General features: G+C 39.0%; 1 protein-coding gene across 9 annotated transcripts in view; it reads left to right on the top strand.

Annotated features, from left to right (window-relative positions):
• Nucleotides 1-21,464, top strand: part of PTPRG (protein tyrosine phosphatase, receptor type G) — a 737,058-nt gene that overhangs the window by 409,890 nt on the left and 305,704 nt on the right. For all 9 annotated transcript variants that reach the window (XM_021070772.1, XM_021070771.1, XM_021070773.1 and 6 more), the window contains 2 exons: nucleotides 6,321-6,500; nucleotides 21,014-21,162. In XM_021070772.1, the coding sequence (XP_020926431.1) occupies nucleotides 6,321-6,500; nucleotides 21,014-21,162 (329 nt within the window). The remainder of the gene's footprint in view (nucleotides 1-6,320; nucleotides 6,501-21,013; nucleotides 21,163-21,464) is intronic.

Genomic DNA, 21,464 nt, shown 5'->3' on the forward strand with positions numbered 1-21,464 from the left:
AAAAGTAGACATCAAGATGCAAGGTACTAACCCTGGATCCAGGTAATACTTTTAATATAAAATCCTTGAGGGAGGCATTAATAAGCATATTTGACTAGAAATAGCACATAACATGTATATTAGTTTTGTTTTTAATTAGATTTAGACAGAATTCATTATTTTTAATGGCTTTTCATTAGCAAATAGAAACCATTATTTGGATATATTATGGTAAAATAAATTCAAGGTGTATGCTTATTTTCTGCAAAGAACCTCTTATGTATTTAAAGAAATGATTGTTTGGAATACAAATCATAAATATTTCAGATTCCTTCCTTTTAGACAAAAGTATGATTTATATGCTCTAAAAATAGCACTTCTGTCTCCTTTCTCAAGTCAGATAATAATAGCGAGAAGTGAGATGTCTTACTTAAACTATAGAGAAGTCTTGGAAGTTCCTGTTGTGTCTTGGTGGTAATGAACCTGACTAGTATCCATGAGGATGTGGGTTCGATTCCTGGGCCTGCTCAGTGGGTTAAGGATCTGGCATTTCCATGAGCTGTGGTGTAGATCACAGACATGGCTCATATCTGGCATTGCTGTGTCTGTAGCATAGGTCTGCAGCTGCAGCTCCCATCTACCCCTAGCCAGGGAACTTCCACATACCATGGGTGTGTCCCTAAAAAAAAAAAAATAAAGTCTTATTGCTAACCAGTTATAGTTGCTCATCTTAGATGTTACTAGAACTGGGAGGCAAAATTGAGCTACTTCTTGCAGATTTTTATTTGATTTTTCTTTGAATACAATAACTTAGTTTTGGCTCCGAATTTATGCATGTCAACCAAGTTCTTTGAGTTAAATCTGCCTTAAAGAAACACTGAGGCGTTCCTGTTGTGGCTTAGCAGGTTAAGAACATGACATAGGGTCTATGAGGATGTGAGTTCAATCCCTGTCCTGGCTCAGTGGGTAAAGGATCTGGTGTTGCTGCAAGCTGTGGTATAGATTATAGATATGGCTCAGATCTACTGTTGCCCTGGCTGTGGTGTAAGCCTGCAGCTGCATCTCTGATTCAGCCCCTAGCCCAGGAACCTCCATATGCTGCAGGTGTGGCCATAGAAAGATATAAAGAAAGAAACACTGAACATCAAGCAGGATCTCAGATGTGGGTCCAGATTTAACAGTATTTGCCATTATTTTCACATGGGGAATTGTCTTCCTTAAACAGACCAGTTGGAATTAATCTGCAGTTGTATGATTTATTCACTCTACTGGAGAAATATGTCTTCTTGGTGCTCGTCGACTGAATTGTATCATCTCAGAATGCGAAAAATAATAGGGACTTGTTAACAATACAATAAGGAGGTAGAAGTGGGTTCTTTTAAGGCACAAATGGGCCATAAATTAAACTAATAGTATTGTTTCTTAAGTATAATTTTTTTGGTCTTTTTTTTTTTTTTTTGTCTTTTCTGTGGCCACACCTGCGGCATATGGAGATTCCCAGGCTAGGGGTCTAATCGGAGCCGTTGCTGCCTGCCAATGCCACAGCCACAGCAATGTGGGATCCGAGCCATGTCTGCAACCTACACCACAGCTCACAGCAACGCCGGATCCTTAACCACTGAGCGAGGCCAGGGATCGAACCCACAACCTCATGGTTCCTAGTCGGATTTGTTAACCACTGAGCCACGACGGGAACTCCTTAAGTATAATTTTTAGAGTTGAATTTCTCCAACTTTATAAGGTTTTTATATAACTTTGATGAAATATTGTTCAAGAGTTCCTGTGCGCAGTGTTACGATCGACTAAATGAGTGCAGGTTGGTTGTCAGTGGTAAGATGGGTGGTGAGCTGTGGGTAGGTGCAGAACGGCGATGCGTTGTGGCTTGTAGGGTGTACAGCGATAATACTGGAACTATATGCAGCCCAAAAAAAAAAAAAAAAAAAAAAAAAAAAAAAAAAAAAAAAAAAAAAGAAATATTGTTCAAAAACTTGTGCGTTATCTTTGCACCACTTCTCTTTTTCTTGGACATTGGTCTGTGCAAATTCCTTCTTAGAATTTGCATTATCTATAAATCAGTGTGTATCTCCATCATCTGCTAGGCTGTGGACCTGCTCCCGAAATAAATAACAAACAGCAAGTCCAGTAAAATCTGGATATTAAAACGTAACCCCATTTAACACATAAACCTTTTGTGAGGTTTCATAAATATGTCTGCTTCTAATCACAGTAACCACAAGACCCTGTAGACAAGAATCAAGAAGGAGACACACAGTGATGTGTTCCTGTTAACCGACTCCAACCCTTATTCAGGGCTCATGAGTTCTTCACTAATTTCCATGCTTGGTTCCTTTATTCAGACCTGAGTACCACATTGTAATCTCTGCCTGGGCTCCTAGTTTGCTGTGTGACAGTTATTTTAGCCTGTCCTTGTTTGTCATAACCTCAACGTTTCTGAGGAACATTGGCCAACTCTTTTGTAGAATACTCCTCAGCTTGGGTTGGTCTGATGATTTTGGTTGTGAGTTTTTAGAAAGAATCCCACAGAGGTGATGGGCCCTTCTCATCACAGCCTATCAGGTGTGTATAATAATCCATGATATCCAAGGTGAGGTTGACCTTCATCACATGGCTAAGGTGGTATTTACTAGGTCTCTCCACTAGGAAGTTGTCTTTTTTCTCTTTTTCTGCTTTACTCTTGGGAAGTTCATCACTAAATGCAGTGGGTGCTGAGATTAAATTCACCTCCTCATGGGGTCACCTGTACTTTTGACTCTTGTCCTTTGACCAAGTGGGAGGCACTTGGACCTAGCAGATTTCTCTGTACTTCAGGAAGTGACTCCCTTCCAGTGTGTCCCCTCTCTTTGTCTGCTGCAGAATGCCTCATCCACCTACCTTAGTCCATATTTGGACTGAACCATGGTTTCCTCCATTATCTACTCTGGTTCTTGAAGGGTTTACTTCACATTTTAGCACACAAAAAGCAGTGACAGTAATCACAGGAGCCACCACCTACTGAGTTTCCCTTGTTTAGCACTGTTCTAAGTACTTTATGTGGATTATCTGATGTAACCCTCACAACCACCCTTTGATGTTGACACCACTTGTTTTCCCCATTGTGCAGATGAGAAGACAGAGCTACAGGAAGCTTAAATTGCCCAGGGGAGCCATAAGGGTCCTGTGGCAGCTGTACCCCCAGCAACCATTTCTTAGCACTGAGCTTGGTTCTGAGCTAGTGTTGAGTCAGTATTGAAATGACTATAGTGATGAACTGGTGAATAAAATTAATTTTCCTCCTAGATTGACCTTCTTTTATTAGAGAGCTGTGTTAAAGCATAGGGAAAATGAGAGTCTTAAAAGTAATCATGCTTCTCGAAAGGCATTGAAAGCAAAGTTCTATCACATTCCTTTCTTTTAAACAAATCGTAATCGCCCTTGGTGGGCTTGTTAAATTTGCACACAGTTCTGTCATGTGCATCACATATTTGCAGCTTATTTTACCTTATCATTATTCAGATTAAGTTAAAGTATTAATGAAAAAAGAGAGGAATATTTACTTCTGAAATTGACAACCTAACTCTTGAGCTCAGGAAAAGAGGAAGACTTAGGAAGAAATCAGCAGATAGAAGTATAAAATTAAAACCAAAATAATTCACAGAGAACATGCTATAGTGTCATTAGAGTACAGAACTATAGAAAACTCTTTAATCTCATCTTCCATTTCATGTATTTATGCATATATATATGTATGTATATAGATATGTACACACACACACATATACTAGGGATTCACTGCATGTACGGTTCTGTGCTAGACATTGCGTTAATGTCGAACAAGATGGAGAAGAAACTCATTCTCCTAGAGTGATGAGCTAGTGGGGAAGCCAAACATTAAAGAGTAAACCATAAATTACATCTGTGATAAGATGTCCAAAGTAAAGCATGAACCTTTTGCTCGGATAACACAGAATCTAGTGCCTTTCTCATGGCAGCCTCCCTGGCAAGGGGATGTTTACACTGAGATCAAACCTTTAGCCAGAAATTTCAGATGCATTCATTGAACTAAAAAGAAAATATTTTTCATTCTAAATTGAGTGAGAATTACTGTTAGATTTCTTAGGTCCTAGTATGTCTCCATCAAGACCTCATTCAGGTGAATGGGAAATTACTCAACAGGTGAATGGGAAATTACTTTTGGTGGTCAAACTGCCCTATTTGAGGAAAGTAGCCTTGCATATTAGGTTGTCATGTCAGAGTTGGTGAGCTGCTGAAAATGCGTCCAGCTGCCAAAATGCAAATGTTTTATGAAAGAGTCAATAAGATGAAACTAAAATGCACATGACTTTCTCTTCTTATTTTAGATAATGTCAGACTTGAGAGAGGAAGGCTTCTTGCAATTGCCCATCCTCCAAAGCTAGGTTTAAGCTCACCCCAGTCTTTATTTAGTGTCATGTTTTTTACTTAAAAGCATTTATTCAAAGCTCTGAAAAACAAAGCATTTAATGCTATGAGACTTGTGCAACTAGAAATGATTAATGATATAATTCTCAGTCTTTTATAAAGTGTCTTAACACTGAAGAGATTTATACAGTGTGGAATGGCAGTGGTGCTTCAATGTGAGAATAGGTAATCAATACCTGCAAGCTTAGAAAAAGTGTTCTATTTCCTCCACTAATGACATAGGGGTTTTTGCAAGGCAAGGGTGTCTGGAGCATGAAGCACTCCAAAGAAGAATTAATTTAAAATCTGAAGTGGAAGATCAGTTTCAATTAAAATTGCACTTGAACGTATATTGGATAGAAGTGTGAAAGCAAGCATATAGTCAGCTTAAATCTTCAGATTGTTACCAGTGAACAAATGAATCTCACTGGTATGAACCCTGATTATATTTTTATAGAGTGCTAAATTATATTTCACCCATGTCTGGAAGGTTATGATAAATAACATGAATGGCAAGTACTTTTAAGTGGTTGCAGAGTTTGTTTTTTTTTTTTTAAGTGGGATAACTACCAGGTGCCTGTGTTTTTACAAATGATGGTTTATGTTCTTCTTTCTTTGGAGTCATATGTGTTTGGATTGATCTTGACATACATTTTTTTTCCACTGAGTGTAATTTATTGTAGTAGTGAGTTTCTCTCTCCCTCTCTCTCTCTCTCTCACACACACACACACACACACACAGAGGCACAATTTAAACATTAGTTTTCATAATTCAAAGTTACAGGCCCAATTGTAGCTAACTAGAGTTTATAATTGGATCAGCCATCAAATATATCAATAAGCACTCTATTCACTTTTTCAGTGGCTCCTTTTGGCATCTGAAAAAAAAATTTAGAATGGATAGGGTTATTGGAACCCCGCCTTCTGAGCCCTTTCCCTTCCTTTTTTTTCCTTTTCTTTTTTTTATTGTCTTTTTAAGACCGCACCAGAGGCATACGGAGGTTCCCAGGCTAGGGGTCAAATCGGAGCTGCAGCTGCTGGCCTATGCTATAGCCACAGCAACGCAGGATCCAAGCCACATCTGTAACCTATACCATAGTTCACTGCAATGTCCCATCCTTAATCCACTGAGAGAGGCCTGGGATGGAACTTGAGTCCTCATGGATACTAGTCGGATTTGTTTCCACTGAGCCTCGACAAGAACTTCCACCCCTCCTTTTTTTCTTCAAATATATTGATGTGAGATGAAGATAAAGTTTGGCTCAAACATATGCAAATGCATACTCTCTTCCTTTATGACTCATAATACGCAGCCTTGGGAAATTTTACCAAGAGGTAAAATGACATGCGGGAAAAGCCCTTGACAGTTCCCAATTTAGTTGGAGCCCTACAGTAAAGAAAACGGTGATGTTAACGTTGTCTTGCAAGTGTGATGGCACTCATAAGTGATTTTGAAAAGTGCCCTGAGGTTGCTAAATCTTTGCTAATCAGTGTACATGTTCTTTCTGATAGTCTCTTTTATCTTACTGTTTGGGATGAAGATTAGGGAAAATGAAGCCCGCACAGAGTGAGGCCAAGTTATTGGCCAGATGGCAAGCATATGAATCATTTTCAGGGAACTTCGTCAGTTGCTCTTGCAGCCATGAAGCTTCCATTACTGTGATCTAAAAGATTTTCCATGGTTGCCCCTTTTTTCATGGAACCTCTGTTTATATCAACTGTGAGCTGTATCAGATTTAGGGTGATGGGGAAATCCATGGCCAATGAGTGTTTGGTGGGGTTTGGGCACAGGGGTGGACCTGTAGGAAAATATACCTTGGAAGATGCAGTGCTTGACTTTCCTATGTTTTACTCATTTCATCTCCTTGAGCCATCAGGATTAAGGTCTTATTTTCTTTTAACAGGTGCCTATGGTCCTGAGCACTGGGTCACATCTAGCGTCAGCTGTGGGGGCCGTCACCAGTCGCCTATAGACATTTTAGACCAGCATGCACGTGTTGGTGAAGAGTACCAGGAGCTACAACTTGATGGCTTTGACGTTGAGTCTTCTAACAAGACCTGGATGAAAAACACAGGGAAAACAGGTAGGCTATGCCTTCTTCACCTGTATACAGGACAACAGGAAATGTTTCTGGTGTCTCTGGTATTTACCTTACCATGTCTAGTGTATGTCACTATAGAGAATGTAGAGTTGAGTGAGAGCTTTGAAATTGGTCCTTGGTTTGAGAATTGGCCACTTGCATTACAAGCTACATGATTTGGGGCCAAGTACTTAACTACTTCGTGCTTTAAAAAGTTTTAAATATATAATAGGATAAAAATAAAAATTTACGTGAATAATGAAATTATATCAACATCATAGAGTTGGAAGGATTAAAGTATATAGAATGAACTTTTAGAAATCTTTTCTGTCTAGTATGGTGGCCACTAGCCCTGTGTGGCTATATTTCAATTTCAATTTTAATTAATTAAAGTTTAGTAAAATTAGAATTAACTCCCTCAGTTTTACTAGCCATATATCGTTTTTTTGTTTTGTTTTGTTTTCTGTTTTTCACTTTGTCAGGTTTTCTGTTTGCAATGTTTGAAAGCAGAGAAGACACACATTCAGATCTTTGTAGTTGGGAGGGGAAGTTATTTTTTTTCCAGCTTTATTGAGATATAATTTGACATATACCATTCTGCCTTTTCATTGTATTGATTGTTTGTTTTGCAATGCAGAGCTTTTCAGTTTGGTGTAGTCTCTTTTGTTGTTTTTGCTTTTGTTTCTTATGCTTTTGGTGTCATATCTAAATTATCATTGCCACACAAATGCCAAGTAGTTTTTCCCCTATGTTTTCTTCTAGGAGTTTTATAATTTCATGTCTTAGATTTAAATCTTCAATCCATTTCAAGTTAATTTTTGTGGGGCATGTAAGGTAGTGGTCCAACTTCATTCTTTGCATGTGAATATCCTATTTTCCCAACACCATTTATTGACAAGACTGTCATTCCCCCACTGTGTATTCTTGGCTTCTTTGTCAAATATTAACTGACCAAATATGTTTGTGTTTACTTTGGGGCTCTAAATTCTGTTCCAGTGGTTGATATGTGTATTTTTGTGCCAGTTCCATATTGTTTTACCATAGCTTTGCAGTATAATTTGAAATCAGCAAGTATAATGTTATTTTGACTAATTCTGTGGAAAATGCCATTGGAATTTTGATAGAGATTTCATTGAATCGATAGGTCACTTTGGGTAATATTTTACAAGCCACATTTCAGGTACTCGGTAGCCACATATGCTAGTGGCTCCCATACCAGGCAGCACAGAGAGAAAACATTCCATCACTGCAGAACGTTCTTTTCTTTTTGCTATTTTCTTTTGGGCCGCTCCCGCGGCATATGGACGTTCCCAGGCTAGGGGTCGAATCGGAGCTATAGCCGCCGGCCTACACCAGAGCCACAGCAACGCTGGATCGAGCCGCGTCTGCAACCTACACCACAGCTCACGGCAATGCCGGATCCTTAACCCGCTGAGCAAGGGCAGGGACCAAACCTGCAACCTCATGGTTCCTAGTCGGATTCGTTAACCACTGCGCCACGACGGGAACTCCTCCCAGAACGTTCTTTTCAGCAGCATTATGCCAAATGTGCAAATGGAAATAAAATTCTTATCTTCCTTGAGAATTTACTTTGTTAATATTAGAATGCAGATGAACACTGTCTTGTCCCTTTGTGTATCACACCAGCAGTTTAATTCTACTTGCTTCCTTTTACCCACCACACCTGTTATGTGGGGTCTGCGAATATGAAATACCACATTTTCAACATTGTTAATACAAAGAGCCTGTTTTCCTCTTAATCACTATTGTGCAACTAGCAGTTACAGATTATCCATGAAAGTAGCAGAGAATGCCTTGCTGTGCATTTTGATCTGAAAAATAAATACCTAGGTGTTATGTTGCATCTTTGACTAGTGCTACCTGGGATTCTGTTGGTGCTAAAGATATTTTTCTTATCTTATTTTTCAACATTTGTAACACAGTTTATTAAAACTCCCCTCCATTCCCCCACCCCCCTTTTTGAAATGATCCCTTTGTCACCAAGGATCTCACTACAATCACTCTCAGATATCCCTTCAGGACTCTTGGCTGCCTGAAGCCTTCATGCTGAGCTAAAATGACTTCATTATCTGTTCTTTGGTCCCATTCATGTTGTGGGTCACTGAGTTGCCTTTTTTTAAAAAACCTAACTGGCTGTACGTACAACTTTGGGGATCCATTTTCTTTCTCCAAGCCAGCATTTGTCTGAGATTATTCTTGGCTGATTGCTTTGGGTTGGCCTGATTTGTTCTCAGAATTGCTTCCCAGTCACTCAGCACAGTGATTCCTGGCTTTGAGCTCTTTTTTATAATGTAAACAGTTCTCCCTGCCTTATAGCAGGCTATCTTTTCCTGTACCTTATTCATCCATTTGACCATCTGCTCAGGACAACCTTGTGTACCACTGATGTTATTTTTACCTACCTTTTCCCCCTCACCTCTCTATTCCCTCAATATAGATGGTGTGCTTGTTATTACAATTTAGAATTTCTCTACCAGTGGCACTGTTTTACATTTCAAATGTGAGTGTCCTTTGGAGAACAGTGGTGGGAATATTCCTCAGACGACCTGAATGAGGTGGATGGGAGCTTTGCCACCCTGGGGTAATCCAGTCTTGGAGTTGAGTTGCCCCCTCAGTGCCACATTCCAGAAGCCTGCCAAAGGCAATTCGCTGGGCTCTCTGATACGGTTTTCTACTTGACTTGCAACACTTGACAGCCTTCTGCAAAGATAACATGTTTCAGTGACAGCTTTCAGCTTGGTATCGCCAATGACAGGTTTTAGACGAGTGTAGGGTTCACTCAATGCAAGTTGATTCATGACCTTGATCTTCCAGAAGCTGATTATCAATCTCTGTCACTCGGCTGGCTTCCTAGAGTGATGCACAACTTGTTGCATGTCTGGGAGTGCATGCATGTCCCTGATTTTCGAGCACAGCCATCCAAATGTGAATGTATCTGTCTCCAAAATTTCAGAAGAAGCCCGGCTTTTTGAGAAGCAGAAATAAAACTTCTCAAACTGTGTTTATTACTACAAAATTTACGACATCATACTAGATAGGCCAGTATCTCATAAATAATCTAACATGATTCTGTAGGAGAGGTTTTTAGAAAGTGCCAACCATTTATATGCACTTTTAAATGGGAACATTGAATTGTTTTTCTCTTCTCTTAAGAGTTTCAATTTACAGTGGGCTAGAATCTTGGGTGCGAAAATCAACTTACGTTATTTTTTTTTAAAATAAGCGTGAACCTAGAAACATCTTATTTAGCAGTTCTTAAAATGCCAAGTGAGTTCATAAATATTCCAGTATTTTATAGAAATGATTTGGTTGCTTTGTCTGTGACACATGGATCATGTAAATTGAGTTGAACACAGTACACATACAGTGCAGGTTAGCAGTTGATAATATCCACAGTGAGTAATACTGGTAGGCAACCTGGATCATATCAGTTTAAAAAAAAAAGCGTATCATTTTACTATAGTTTTTATATTAAAATATAGTTTAATTACAAATTTACCATGTTATACCTATTTTTGCTGTACAGAAATGTGACTCAGTTATACATATATGTGTACATTCTTTTTCACATTCTTTTCCGTCATGGTCTATCCCAGGAGACTGGATGTAGTTCCCTGAGCTATAAAGTAGGATCTTGTTTATTCACTCTAAATGTAATAGTTTGCATCTACTACCCCAAACCTCTAGTCCACTTGTACTATAGTTTTGTAAGATGTATGAAACTGGATTTTGGGAAACTAGATAAAGGGAACACAGGAACTCTGTGTTATTTCTTAAACCTGCGTGTGGATCTATATTTCAGTTATCAGACAGATTAAAAGTTTAATTTCTAAAACCCATACGTCATGAGCTGCATTGTCTGTCTTGTTATGGTCATTCATTTTATACCTAACTTGCACCCCTAGATACAGGAAAAGCTGATTTTTCTTTAATCATTAGTTTTTAAGCAACACATATTTTTCTTCCCCAGAAGTCCTTTTTTGAACCTTGTATTTCTAGAAAATAAATTCAGGAAAGAATATTTATTTTTTTCTGGTGGAAATTTACAGGTCACTTATCTGTAAAATAGACTGTCTTTGTATATTAAAATATGAATATAGAAAGTTAATATTTAAAGCAGCCTGTTCTATACATACAGTAACTTTGCCATAAAACAGTTTTAATGTTCACATCTGCCTTAACCCCCTGAGAGGGCTATATATTCAATCTAGCATAATCAATAGAGCAACGTGGTTATACCTAGCCTACTTCTCAAAAGTTGTCTAAAATATCTTTACAAGACAGATAGCATCTCTCTATTTCTTCCTGAAGAGCCATAACTGTCTCTTGTGCCAGTTCTCATTTGATTTCATCTAAAGTTATTTCCCTTTCTCTCATTTTTGCAGAATGAAAAGGTAATGCATTCATCAAGAACATTTCAAGATAATCTTATGTTCCTAGCATTAACTTCTAGCTAAATGATCAGAATTTAAGACTTAGACTGCACTTCTGATGTATGTTAATAAGCCACAGTCTCCTATGAGTTTTAAGTATTTGGAGAGTATTTTTGTGTTTTTCACTAGTTTTTCTTTCACTCCACACCAAGGAAAATAGTAAATGCAGCTGCCATAATGCATGTTACTTCCATGTTCACACTTTACATGGGTTTACTATAGATAGGTAGATAGATAGATAGATAGATAGGCAAAGAGATAGATGTGTGTGTGTGTGTGTGTATATACATATATACAAACGTGTGTGTGTGTGTGTGTGTGTGTGTGTGTGTGTATTTTGCCTCACCCATGGAATATGGAAGTTCCAGGGCCAGGAATTGAATCTGAGCCACAGCTGTGACCTACGATACAGCTGCAGCAACACTGGATCTTTAACCCAGAGATGATGCCAGATCTTTAACTCACTGTGCTACAGCAGAAACTCTAACTGTATCTTTTCTTTGCCTACGTTCTTATTTGTTCACATATACCACAGTGTCTGGCATAAATGAAATCGAAATAGTTGCTAGACTAGTAAAAGTACATCAATGGTAGATAAAGTTGGTATAGGTAAGGAGGTCAGGAACCGTGTCCTAATATGTTGCTGAGCCCATAAAATTCAGACAAGGATTACAAGACTGTTGCATCCACTTTATTTTGTGCGGTCCTTGGAACTTTATGCTAAAGCAGCACCGTAAGAACCTACAGACTTAAACTAACAAAAGAACAACTTCGGAGTTACTATTGTGGCTCAGTGGGTTAAGAACTTTACTAGTATCAGTGAGGATGCAAGTTTGTCCTTGGCCTTGTTCAGTGGGTTAAGCATCTGGTGTTCCCAGAAGCTGTGGCAAAGGTCGCAGATGTGGCTTGATCAGTCGTTGCTGTGGCTGTGGTGTAGGCCAGCAGATGCAGCCCCTTTTCAACCCCTAGCCTGGAAATTTCCATATGCCTCAGGTGCGGCCCTTAAAAAAACCAAAAATAAATAAATAAATAAATTCTGGTTTCAAAAAAGAAGAGAAGAACAACTTTGCAGGCTGGTATACAGAGAAAAATAAAATGTTAACAACCTCAGTCATTTCCATGTGCTGCTTCTCTAACTAAGTATGTGACCCTAGCTCAGTATAAGAGGAGCTTTTGGCGTTGTTGCTCTGCTTGCCCACCAGGCAAGGATCCCCTGGGACCAAGCAAGTGTCTGACAGTGGAAGACACTCTGTGTTCCATGGGTCACTGAAGCTCATAGCTCAAGCTAACTGCTGTCTCTGTGCTGTCCTAAAGAATCAGTGTTCTGGTCCAAGGTTGGTGGAGAAACTGACAAGGGTCAGCACCCGACTGCTGTTACGGGCTCCTTACAGGGTTTCCAAGGATGATTTTCATGATTCTTGATTTCTACCCAAATTCATGGACTTGACTGCTTGCTCCAGATGTCATTCCACAGCACCAGCATGGTTTCCCAAGGGTCACATGCATAGACAAGCCTTTAGTGGTCCCGAGATTGGTAAGAGAGTTTCGAGGAATTCTGTTTATCTTCTCCTTTCTGACTGTTGGGGATTTCCCTTCTTTCAATTTCTGTTCTGTTTCTCTTCTTGCTGTTCTGTTGATAAGTATCTGTCCATGGGCTTACATTTTTTTTGCATTTTGTTCTCTCCCACCTTTCTTTGCCCATCTCCCTGAGTTTCCCCGCTCCTCTAACAAGGCCCAGGATCTTGCCTATTGATCTGTTTTCACTTTCTGCTCAGAACTTTGGCCCCCTTCTCTCCCTTCTACCTGTCTTCTTTATAGCTGACCACAGATGAGAACCAAAGTTTGAAAAATGTTTTTGCTTCCTGTATTTATGGAGTAGAGATTCTGGTATTGATGTTGAAAGCCTGAATGTGTCCTCATTCAAAAAAAAGTTCTGTTCCTGATATATTGATGGGAAGGGTTTCAATGAGAGAAACACACAGGGACCCCTCAATTGTATGTTCTTGGAGTTTCCAAGTTTTCTTGATGTCAAACCATTAAATTCCTTTTATTACATCCCCCAACCCCTCGGAGGTATCTTTATGATACTTGATAGCTATAAACGTAGGCACTGAAGTTGGACTAGCATGAAGTCCTCATTCCTGAATCACATTTTTTTCTTTAAGCTCTGAGTTTTGTTTTATGCCACTAATGAATTGGCCATTTTGTTTACAAAGAGGCTGCCAGAGTTTCTGATTAGAAGCACACCATCAGCCAGATGGACAGATGTTTGGAAACATCTGGGTGTTTAGCACCACTCAAACTGGGCATGCCCAACTCTGCCTTTGTAATACCCCAAAGGACTTCTGGTTAGTACAAGGTTGCCCCCCAAAGAAAATTTAAGTATAATTTAAAAAGATCTTTTCTTTTTTGGAGGGTGTGCTAAATGTGCTTTGGCTTTTCACTTTTAAAATTGTCCTATTTCCAATGCCCAGATTCTTGGGTTCTTTGCAGCCTATTCTATTGTCTTGCCTGCACCCTGGAATTCAAGTCAGAGCTATTTCCCTGGGTCTCTCTTTGGCAAGACACATAGGACAAGCTGTTTCCTGCCTGCTAAGCCTCACTTCCTTTCCCTTATCCCCACAGCCCCAGTCCCTGCACTCAGGTGGTAGAAACTATTTTCTGGGTAGAACGAAGCCTAATTTACCAGCAAACCAGCACTATTTTTCATAACTAGACTCGTGTCAATTTTGAATTTTTTGTTGTTGTTGTTGTTGTTGTTGTTGCTATTTCTTGGGCCGCACCCGCGGCATATGGAGGTTCCCAGGCCAGGGGTCGAATCGGAGCTCTAGCCACCGGCCTACGCCAGAGCCACAGCAACGCGGGATCCGAGCCGCGTCTGCAACCTACACCACAGCTCACGGCAACGCCGGATCGTTAACCCACTGAGCAAGGGCAGGGATCGAACCCGCAACCTCTTGGTTCCTAGTCGGATTCGTTAACCACTGCGCCACAACAGGAACTCCCAATTTTGAATTTTGAGGGTAATTTTTGAAGCCTACCTTTCTTCTTTTAGGGCACAGATCCCCTGCTAGGTTGTCATCTGTCATATCTTAGAGGATTAAAGGGTCACCTAATCCACTTTGTTCATGTTGCTCCGTTTAGCAGTGAGTTAACTGAGACCCAGGATAATCCCATAACTTGGCTCTCTGAGGTTGTGCCAACTCACTTTGTCCAATGCTCCTTTTCTCCCAGGCCTTCTCCATTTAGTAGCCAGAAAAATCTTATTTTTCTAACCCAATCATGTCTGTCTTTCTGTCTCTCCCTCTTTCTTTCTTGCTGTCTCTCAACCACATTGAGGACCTCTCCATTTCCCTTGGGGATTTTGACAGACTACACACTGGCCTTGCTTCACTCTGGAGCCCCTGTGACACACCCCACTCCCTGGCCAACAATCACCTTGCCTCCACTACCCACAGGGGGCCTTTGCGTGGCCTTTTTCTTATGCTGTGCTTCCTCTTGTCAGCTCACTTCCTCCCTCAGGTCTATCCCATCGAGTCTTGTTGAAACCCCTGCCCCTTCTCCCATCAGGGGTTGGATGCTCATCTGTTTCCATCTGTCCCACTTGCAGGGTTGCTTCTCTTAACTCTTTCTTTGCTGGGCCTGTCTTTTCCACCAGGTGTACATTCTGTGAGGGCAGGAACTAATGTCTGATTTACTTACCTTTCCTTCCCCAGTAATTACTTGATAAATACTTAAAAAGATAAATTAGGGAGGTTAGTAGAGGCTAGAACTAGAGTTGGTATGTCTTGACTTCCAGACTATAGCATTTCCCTTTTTACCAGGAGCCCCAAACCATCCCCTGATGGACACTGAAATTGTGGGTGGTCTGGAGGTCTCATTATTACCATCCAGTATAATGGTAGTCTTTCCCCATCTTACAGTTAAAAATTGGTTGGGAAGTGGTGGAGGTAAGATTGTGAGGGGCTCATTTTCCTTCTCATCCATTTTTTTTTTTCTTTTTTAATTTTGGTACCTGCTGCTATTTACTCAGGTTTTAGTGTGAATAGTTGCTTTAGGCTAGCATTGTATAGACACAGTTTAATTTATAAACAATTAGTGGATGCCCTGCAAAGAATGCTGTGAATGCCAGGTACTTGGTCATCCCGTCAATCACTGGAGAAAAGTAATTCCTTATCCGCAGTGTGAGTCCTACCTGCCCCTGCACCTGTGCCTGGCATTTTTTCCATTATGGGAAGTTCCAGGCCCAAGGGGTAATCTGTGGAAACTCTGTATCCTCCCCCTAGGATAATAACTTTTCTAAACTACACTTATACAGTGGCATCTATTTTCTAAATATAATGTTCAGGTGATGTACCACATTAGAATTTGACTTCTGGGTACACTACAAAGAGATTACCACTATGTCTGGTTACCATCGGTCACCATACAGATGAGGGTGACTTCACCTGTTTCGCCCACCCCTCAACCTCTCTTCCCTCTGTAATCACTCCTCTGATCTCTCTGTCTGTTTCCTTTTGTTTTATCTGTTCATTTGTTTTTTGCTTTGTTTTGTTTTATATTCTACTTATAAGTGAAATCACACATTTGTCTTTCTCTTTCTGGCTTATTTCACTTAGCCTAACACTTTCAAGCCCATTCATACTGTTGTAAAAAGCAGAATTTCATTCTTTTTATGGATGAGTAGTATTCCATTGTATATACATATACCACATCTTCTTTATCCATTTATCTATCAATGAACACTTGGGTTATTTTCATATCTTGGCTGATTTAATAATGCTGCAGTTAACATAGGGGTGCATATATATTTCAGAATTTTTTTCATATGTTTCGGGCAAATATCCAAGTGGAATAGCTAGGTCATATAGTATTTCTACTCTTATTTATTATTACTGTTTTTCATAGTGGAAAAATTGCCACCATATGTGCTCAAGGAGTTTTCTCTCTTTTTTTTTTTCACGCCCTAGCCAATACTTATTTCTTGTTTTTTTGTTTGTTTTTGACAGTAGCTGCTCTAACATGTATGAGGTGATATCTCATTGTGGTTATGCTTTGCATTTTCCTATTAGTGAAATTGAACATATTTTCATGTTCCTGTTGGCCATCTGTATATCTTCTTTGGAAAAATGTTTATTTAGATTTCTCTGTCCAATTTTCAGTTGAGCTGTTTGGTTTGTTTTTGTTTTTGTTGAGTTGTATGAGTTATTTGTATTTTTGATATCAACCCCTTATCAGATATATGAACTGCATATATCTTCCCTCTTTCAGTAGGTTGCCTCTTCATTTTGATAGTTATTTCTTTCACTGTGCAGAAGCTTTTTAATTTGATGTGGTCCCATTTGTTTATTTTTGCTTTTCTTTTTCTTGCCTTTGGAGTAGGATGCACAAAACATCAAGAAGACCCATGTCAAAGAGCTTAACCCCGATGTTTCCTCCTAGAGATTTTATGGTTTCAGTTCTTTTACACTGAAGTCTTTCATTCATTTTGAGTTAATTTTTGTGTATGATGAAGATCATTCTAGTTTCTTTCTTTTTCATGCGACTGTCTAGTTTTCCTAACACTATTTATTGAAAAGACTGTCCTCTCTGCATCATACATTCTTTCTTCTTTTGTTGTAAATTAATTGTCCATACATATGTGGGTTTATTTGGGAGCTTTTATAGTGCTATCTTCATGGTATAATATGATGAATTAATTACTGTTCTGTGCACTCTTTGTCAACCTTGTGATCTCATAAAAGAAGACTTGTTGCATTATTCCAGTTTTACAAAATAGGAACCGAAGTACTCAGAAATGCAGTAATTTTCTCGCACCTGGATGGGGCAGAAAATTTGATCTAGGGCTCAAATTCAGACCCAACTGTCTCCAGAATCCAGCTCCATTTATACACCCATGCTCATTAATTTTACTTCCTGTATCAGGAGGGTGTAGACCCCAAAGTCCTTAAGTGGCTACTGCTATGGACTTTGAACTCTAGACTAATAAACCCTAAATTTGAAGCCCACAGTTCCTTCTACTGCCATCATTCTGCTCTGATTTCATCACAATCCATATTAGCAATTGGACCACCAGAGGGCCTCTTTCTACAAAGTGCACACCTAGGTACCTTTCCTGCCTCCTCCTAGCCCATCATTCTCTAGTCCTTAGCTGTTGCTTGCTACCTTCCTAAATGTCATCTTATCCAGATTCAACTCTTAGTACTATTATTTTAAGACTTAAATTAAAATGTATTTATTTATGAATTATCGTAGTATTATTTACTTGCTTTTTTCTTTCAGTCGACTCATTTGATTTTAATTAAATGAATTAATTTTGAAAGAAAACATTTTATCAATACCTTTGTATAAAACCAGTGCTATTTGATACGAATAGACTTATGTCAAAAATTATGTCTATAATCTATGAAAATCAAAAGTACCAACATTATTAAATTCTAGCTTTTCAATATGAGGAAACGAATGCATATCATTGAAGGTTGGAGGGCATGTTATCAAATTGTGGTTTTCTTTTCATGTGACCAAAAGGATAGGAATAATAATCTTCCTTCCACTGAGAAATCTTTTTTACTCAGTGTTTTAGTAAATTCAAAGCAGCTGCTCAACACTTAAGACGTCAAGTATTTGGGCCACACCTATCTTTGCTTTTTGTTAACCCTGCCCGATTACATTTTTCGTGGCAAAGACAATATTGGTCTGAAAGTGGGGAGTCGCCCTTCTTTGGTGCACAGGAGCTCCAACCGTGTCCCCAGAAATTAGTTTGACAATAACCCGCACTGAGTGTGTTTGCTGAATCTCTGACACTGTGTTTAGTGCTTTCTGTGTGTGATTTCCTTTAGGCATTGAAATAGCCTCACCAGGAAGGCACCATTACTGCCATTTGAATAATGGGGGAAACTGAGACACAGAGAAGTCAGGTAACTTGCCCGAGGTCACACAGCTGTTAGGTGGTTGAAGGAGAGTCTAACCCATCTCTGTCCATGGTGTAAACTCATGGCTGTTAGCATTCTGTGCTCTGTAGCAACTGCCTTGGGTACATTTTGTTGTGAAACAGAGCCCTGTTATCCTTGGACATCAGTGAATTGTTACATTGTGGCTGCGTAGTTTCTGTCTTCTTCGAAGTGTTATTTGTAAACAGAATATAAACTGCTGTTGGAAGGTAGAGGCAGTTACAGTGCAGGTAGCAAGCTGTGTGCTCTAGTAAGAAGTACTGTGAAATGAGAAATGAGATTAGTGTTTCAGGTTGTACAGTTCCCTAATTATGCTTTTAATTATTCATATAAAACAAGTAAAATGACCCCTGACAGAGACATAAATGATTTAGGTAAAATTAAATATTTATAAGATGCTGTTGAGTCCCTGGATGTATTGTAACAGATGTACTCAAAATGCTTTGCCTTAGTCCTTTGGATGCAGAATGTTAGGTATAGAATTTGTAAAAGGCTTAGAATAATCAACAGTGTTTAAGACAGTACTGAGCTTGTTCCTAGGTGTTTTGGCTTTGGAACATTGATTTAATGTAATAGTTTATCTTTTAAAATATATTGTATTCTAGGGAATCACCAAATGACAGCTCTTCCTGCTTATTCCTACTTTTTTATAATGCTTAAAAAAAAAACAGGAGTTCCCATGCTGGCTTAGTGGAAAAGAATATAACTAGCATCCATGAGCACGCAGGTTCCATCCCTGGCCTCTCTCAGTGGGTTAAAGGATCTGGTATAGGCCAGCGGCTACAGCTTTCGTTCAACCCCTTAGTCTGGGAAGCTCCATATGGTGTGGCCCTAAAAAGACAAAAGAAAAAGAAAAAGCAAAACCAAAAAATCAAAATGAAGACGAATATTCCAGGACATGTGAAAATTACATCCAAATTTTACTGTGCATAAGTACAGTTTTATTGCAGCATAACCTCACCCGTTCATTTACATACTGTGTTTGTTTGCTTCTTGCTATAAAGACTAAGTTGTAGCCAGGTGCGTAGGACCCATAAAGCCTTAAATATTCATTATCTCACCTTTTACACAAAAAGTTTGCCAACCCTTCTTCTAAACCATGCGTAGTACACAGTAAATGTAGAACAGTGCTGCAAGTTCAATCAGCATAAGAAACACTGGCGTTTGCTTCATTCTATCCTTTATTTCTCTGTCTCACTAATTGAATGTTCACTGTATATTTTTTCAGAAGCTGGAGAAAAAACTGCCTTTTGAATGCAAAAAAAAAAAAAAAGGATTTATACAAGCAGATTTCCTTCACTTGCTTTTGATGCTTCCTTTGTATAGAAAAGTGCTGAACCTAATTGTACTTATTTTAGAAATGGGTCATTAGTCTAGTCCCTATCTTTTATGGTGACCTAATTTTCATGGAGGGTTTCTCTCTAAGGCTTGAACTGAGAACTCTTTAGGAAGAGGAGACAATGAGGACATGCACACTTTCCCCTGCCTTAAACAGGCTTGGCTTTTGATCATAAACAATTCAGCATACTGGTTGGCACTTTATGCTTAGTTAGCAACCAATAAGTGTTTGTTGAAAGAATGAATGAATTCATTTTATTTTATTTTATTTTATTTTATTTTATTTATTTTATTTTATTTTATTTTATTTTATTTTATTTTATTTTATTTTATTTTATTTTACTTGCACCTACAGCATGGGGAAGTTCCTGGGCCAGGAATCGAACCTGCGCCACAGAAGTGACATAAGCTGCAGCAGTGACAGTGCTGGATCCTTAACCTGCTGAGCCACCAGGGAACTCCAGAGTAAATTCATTTTAGACAACAACAAAAAAGGGGAGGTGTATCACCTATAAAATAAAATCTCTTTTTTGTCCCCTTGGATATAATATTCTTTTTGAAAAAATAATTTTTCGGCTGGTATAAATCTGAGTTATTTTTTCTCCGTTTTTTTGTTTGTTTGTTTGTTTGTTTGTTTGTTTTTCCACTTGTTTCACAGAAGATGTGATTTTGAAATTTAGGGTTTGAAATGATTGAGGTTCTCTCTATTAATAACTTTTTTTTTTTTTTTTTTTTTTTTTGTCTTTTTAGGGCCATACCCATGGCACATGGAGGTTCCCAGGCAAGGGGTAGAATTGGAGCTGTAGCCACTGGCCTACACCACAGCCACAGCAACGTCAAATCCAAGCCACATCTGTGACCTATACCACAGCTCATGGCAAGGCTGGATCCTTAACCCACTGAGCCAGTGATCGAACCTGCCTCCTCAAGGATACTAAATCCTCATGGATTAGTCAGACTTATTATGTGTTCTTTCCGGTGAGCTAAGCCAAATTTTCTTATACTTAGAATCAAAAGAATTAGTAAAGTCAATCAAAAGAGTTAGTAAAGTTTATCTAATAGTTATTCGAGTGACACAAAGAGTAGAATTTTCACTGTATTTACCTAGACACCATTCCCAAATGTGAATGCAATCCCCAATCCCAGCTAGCTTCTCACTGTTGTTGCCTTAATATTGGTAGAACCTGCAAATTTTATTTCCTGATATCTTGTTTAAATTTTCTGATCAAAGAAACACGTCTTTTGTATCCAGCCTATATATTTCCCGTCTTATACCAGACCTTGAATCTTGGGGTAGCCCAGGAATCTCCCTTTTCAGATAATTTTGATCATCAAGCAGATTTAGGAAACCCTGATTCAGAGCTACTTACTCTGTCATTGTCTCTGTTTTTTTTTTTTAATTTATTTTTTTCAACTGTGTAATGGATAAGAAATTCTGCGAGCAGGGTCACCATGCTGTTCAGTAGAAAATTGACAGAACACTGTAAACCAACTATAATGAAAAAATAAAAATCATTATATTAAAAAAAAAGAAAAGAAATTCTGCCACCATGCCCTGGGAATTTTCATGAGTTAGAGTCAGCTGGTTCTTGAGAACATTCTGCAGCTAGAAGGTGCTGATTTATTCAGACTAATGTTTTTTTGGCTTGCTTTTTAACAGGTACATGAAGAAAGAATTCACATCATGTAATCACATACTTCATTTGAAGCAACAGTAGAAATCTTTCAAGTTTGGTTTTGAAACTCATTTCCCTTTCCCTTCTACTTTGCACAGTTGCCATCCTTCTGAAAGACGACTATTTTGTCAGCGGCGCTGGCCTGCCTGGCAGATTCAAGGCCGAGAAGGTGGAATTTCACTGGGGCCACAGCAATGGCTCTGCGGGCTCTGAACACAGCATCAATGGCAGGAGGTTTCCCGTGGAGGTGAGAGAATCTTGAGATGTCAAGTGTGGCTGTGCTTTGGGTCCTTAATGAGATGCTTCCTCTTCATCCCAAGTCATTTTGCAAACCAAACTTGTACTGTCCCTGCCCTTGTCTCAGGAAATCTTTAATAGGCAGCATGATAGGTAGATATCCATCCGCAAGTTTTCCACCTTTGTTTAACTGGTGAAGCCTATAGAAGTTGTGGATATCATGGTTAAATGGACTCACCCAAGTTGATGGTTTCAAACCACTGGTTTCACTTAACACAGTTTCTTTCTTTCTTTTTTTTTTTAATTACTCAA

The sequence above is a fragment of the Sus scrofa genome, chromosome 13 (genome assembly GCF_000003025.6).
Source record: "Sus scrofa isolate TJ Tabasco breed Duroc chromosome 13, Sscrofa11.1, whole genome shotgun sequence".
Classification (NCBI taxonomy): domain Eukaryota; kingdom Metazoa; phylum Chordata; class Mammalia; order Artiodactyla; family Suidae; genus Sus; species Sus scrofa.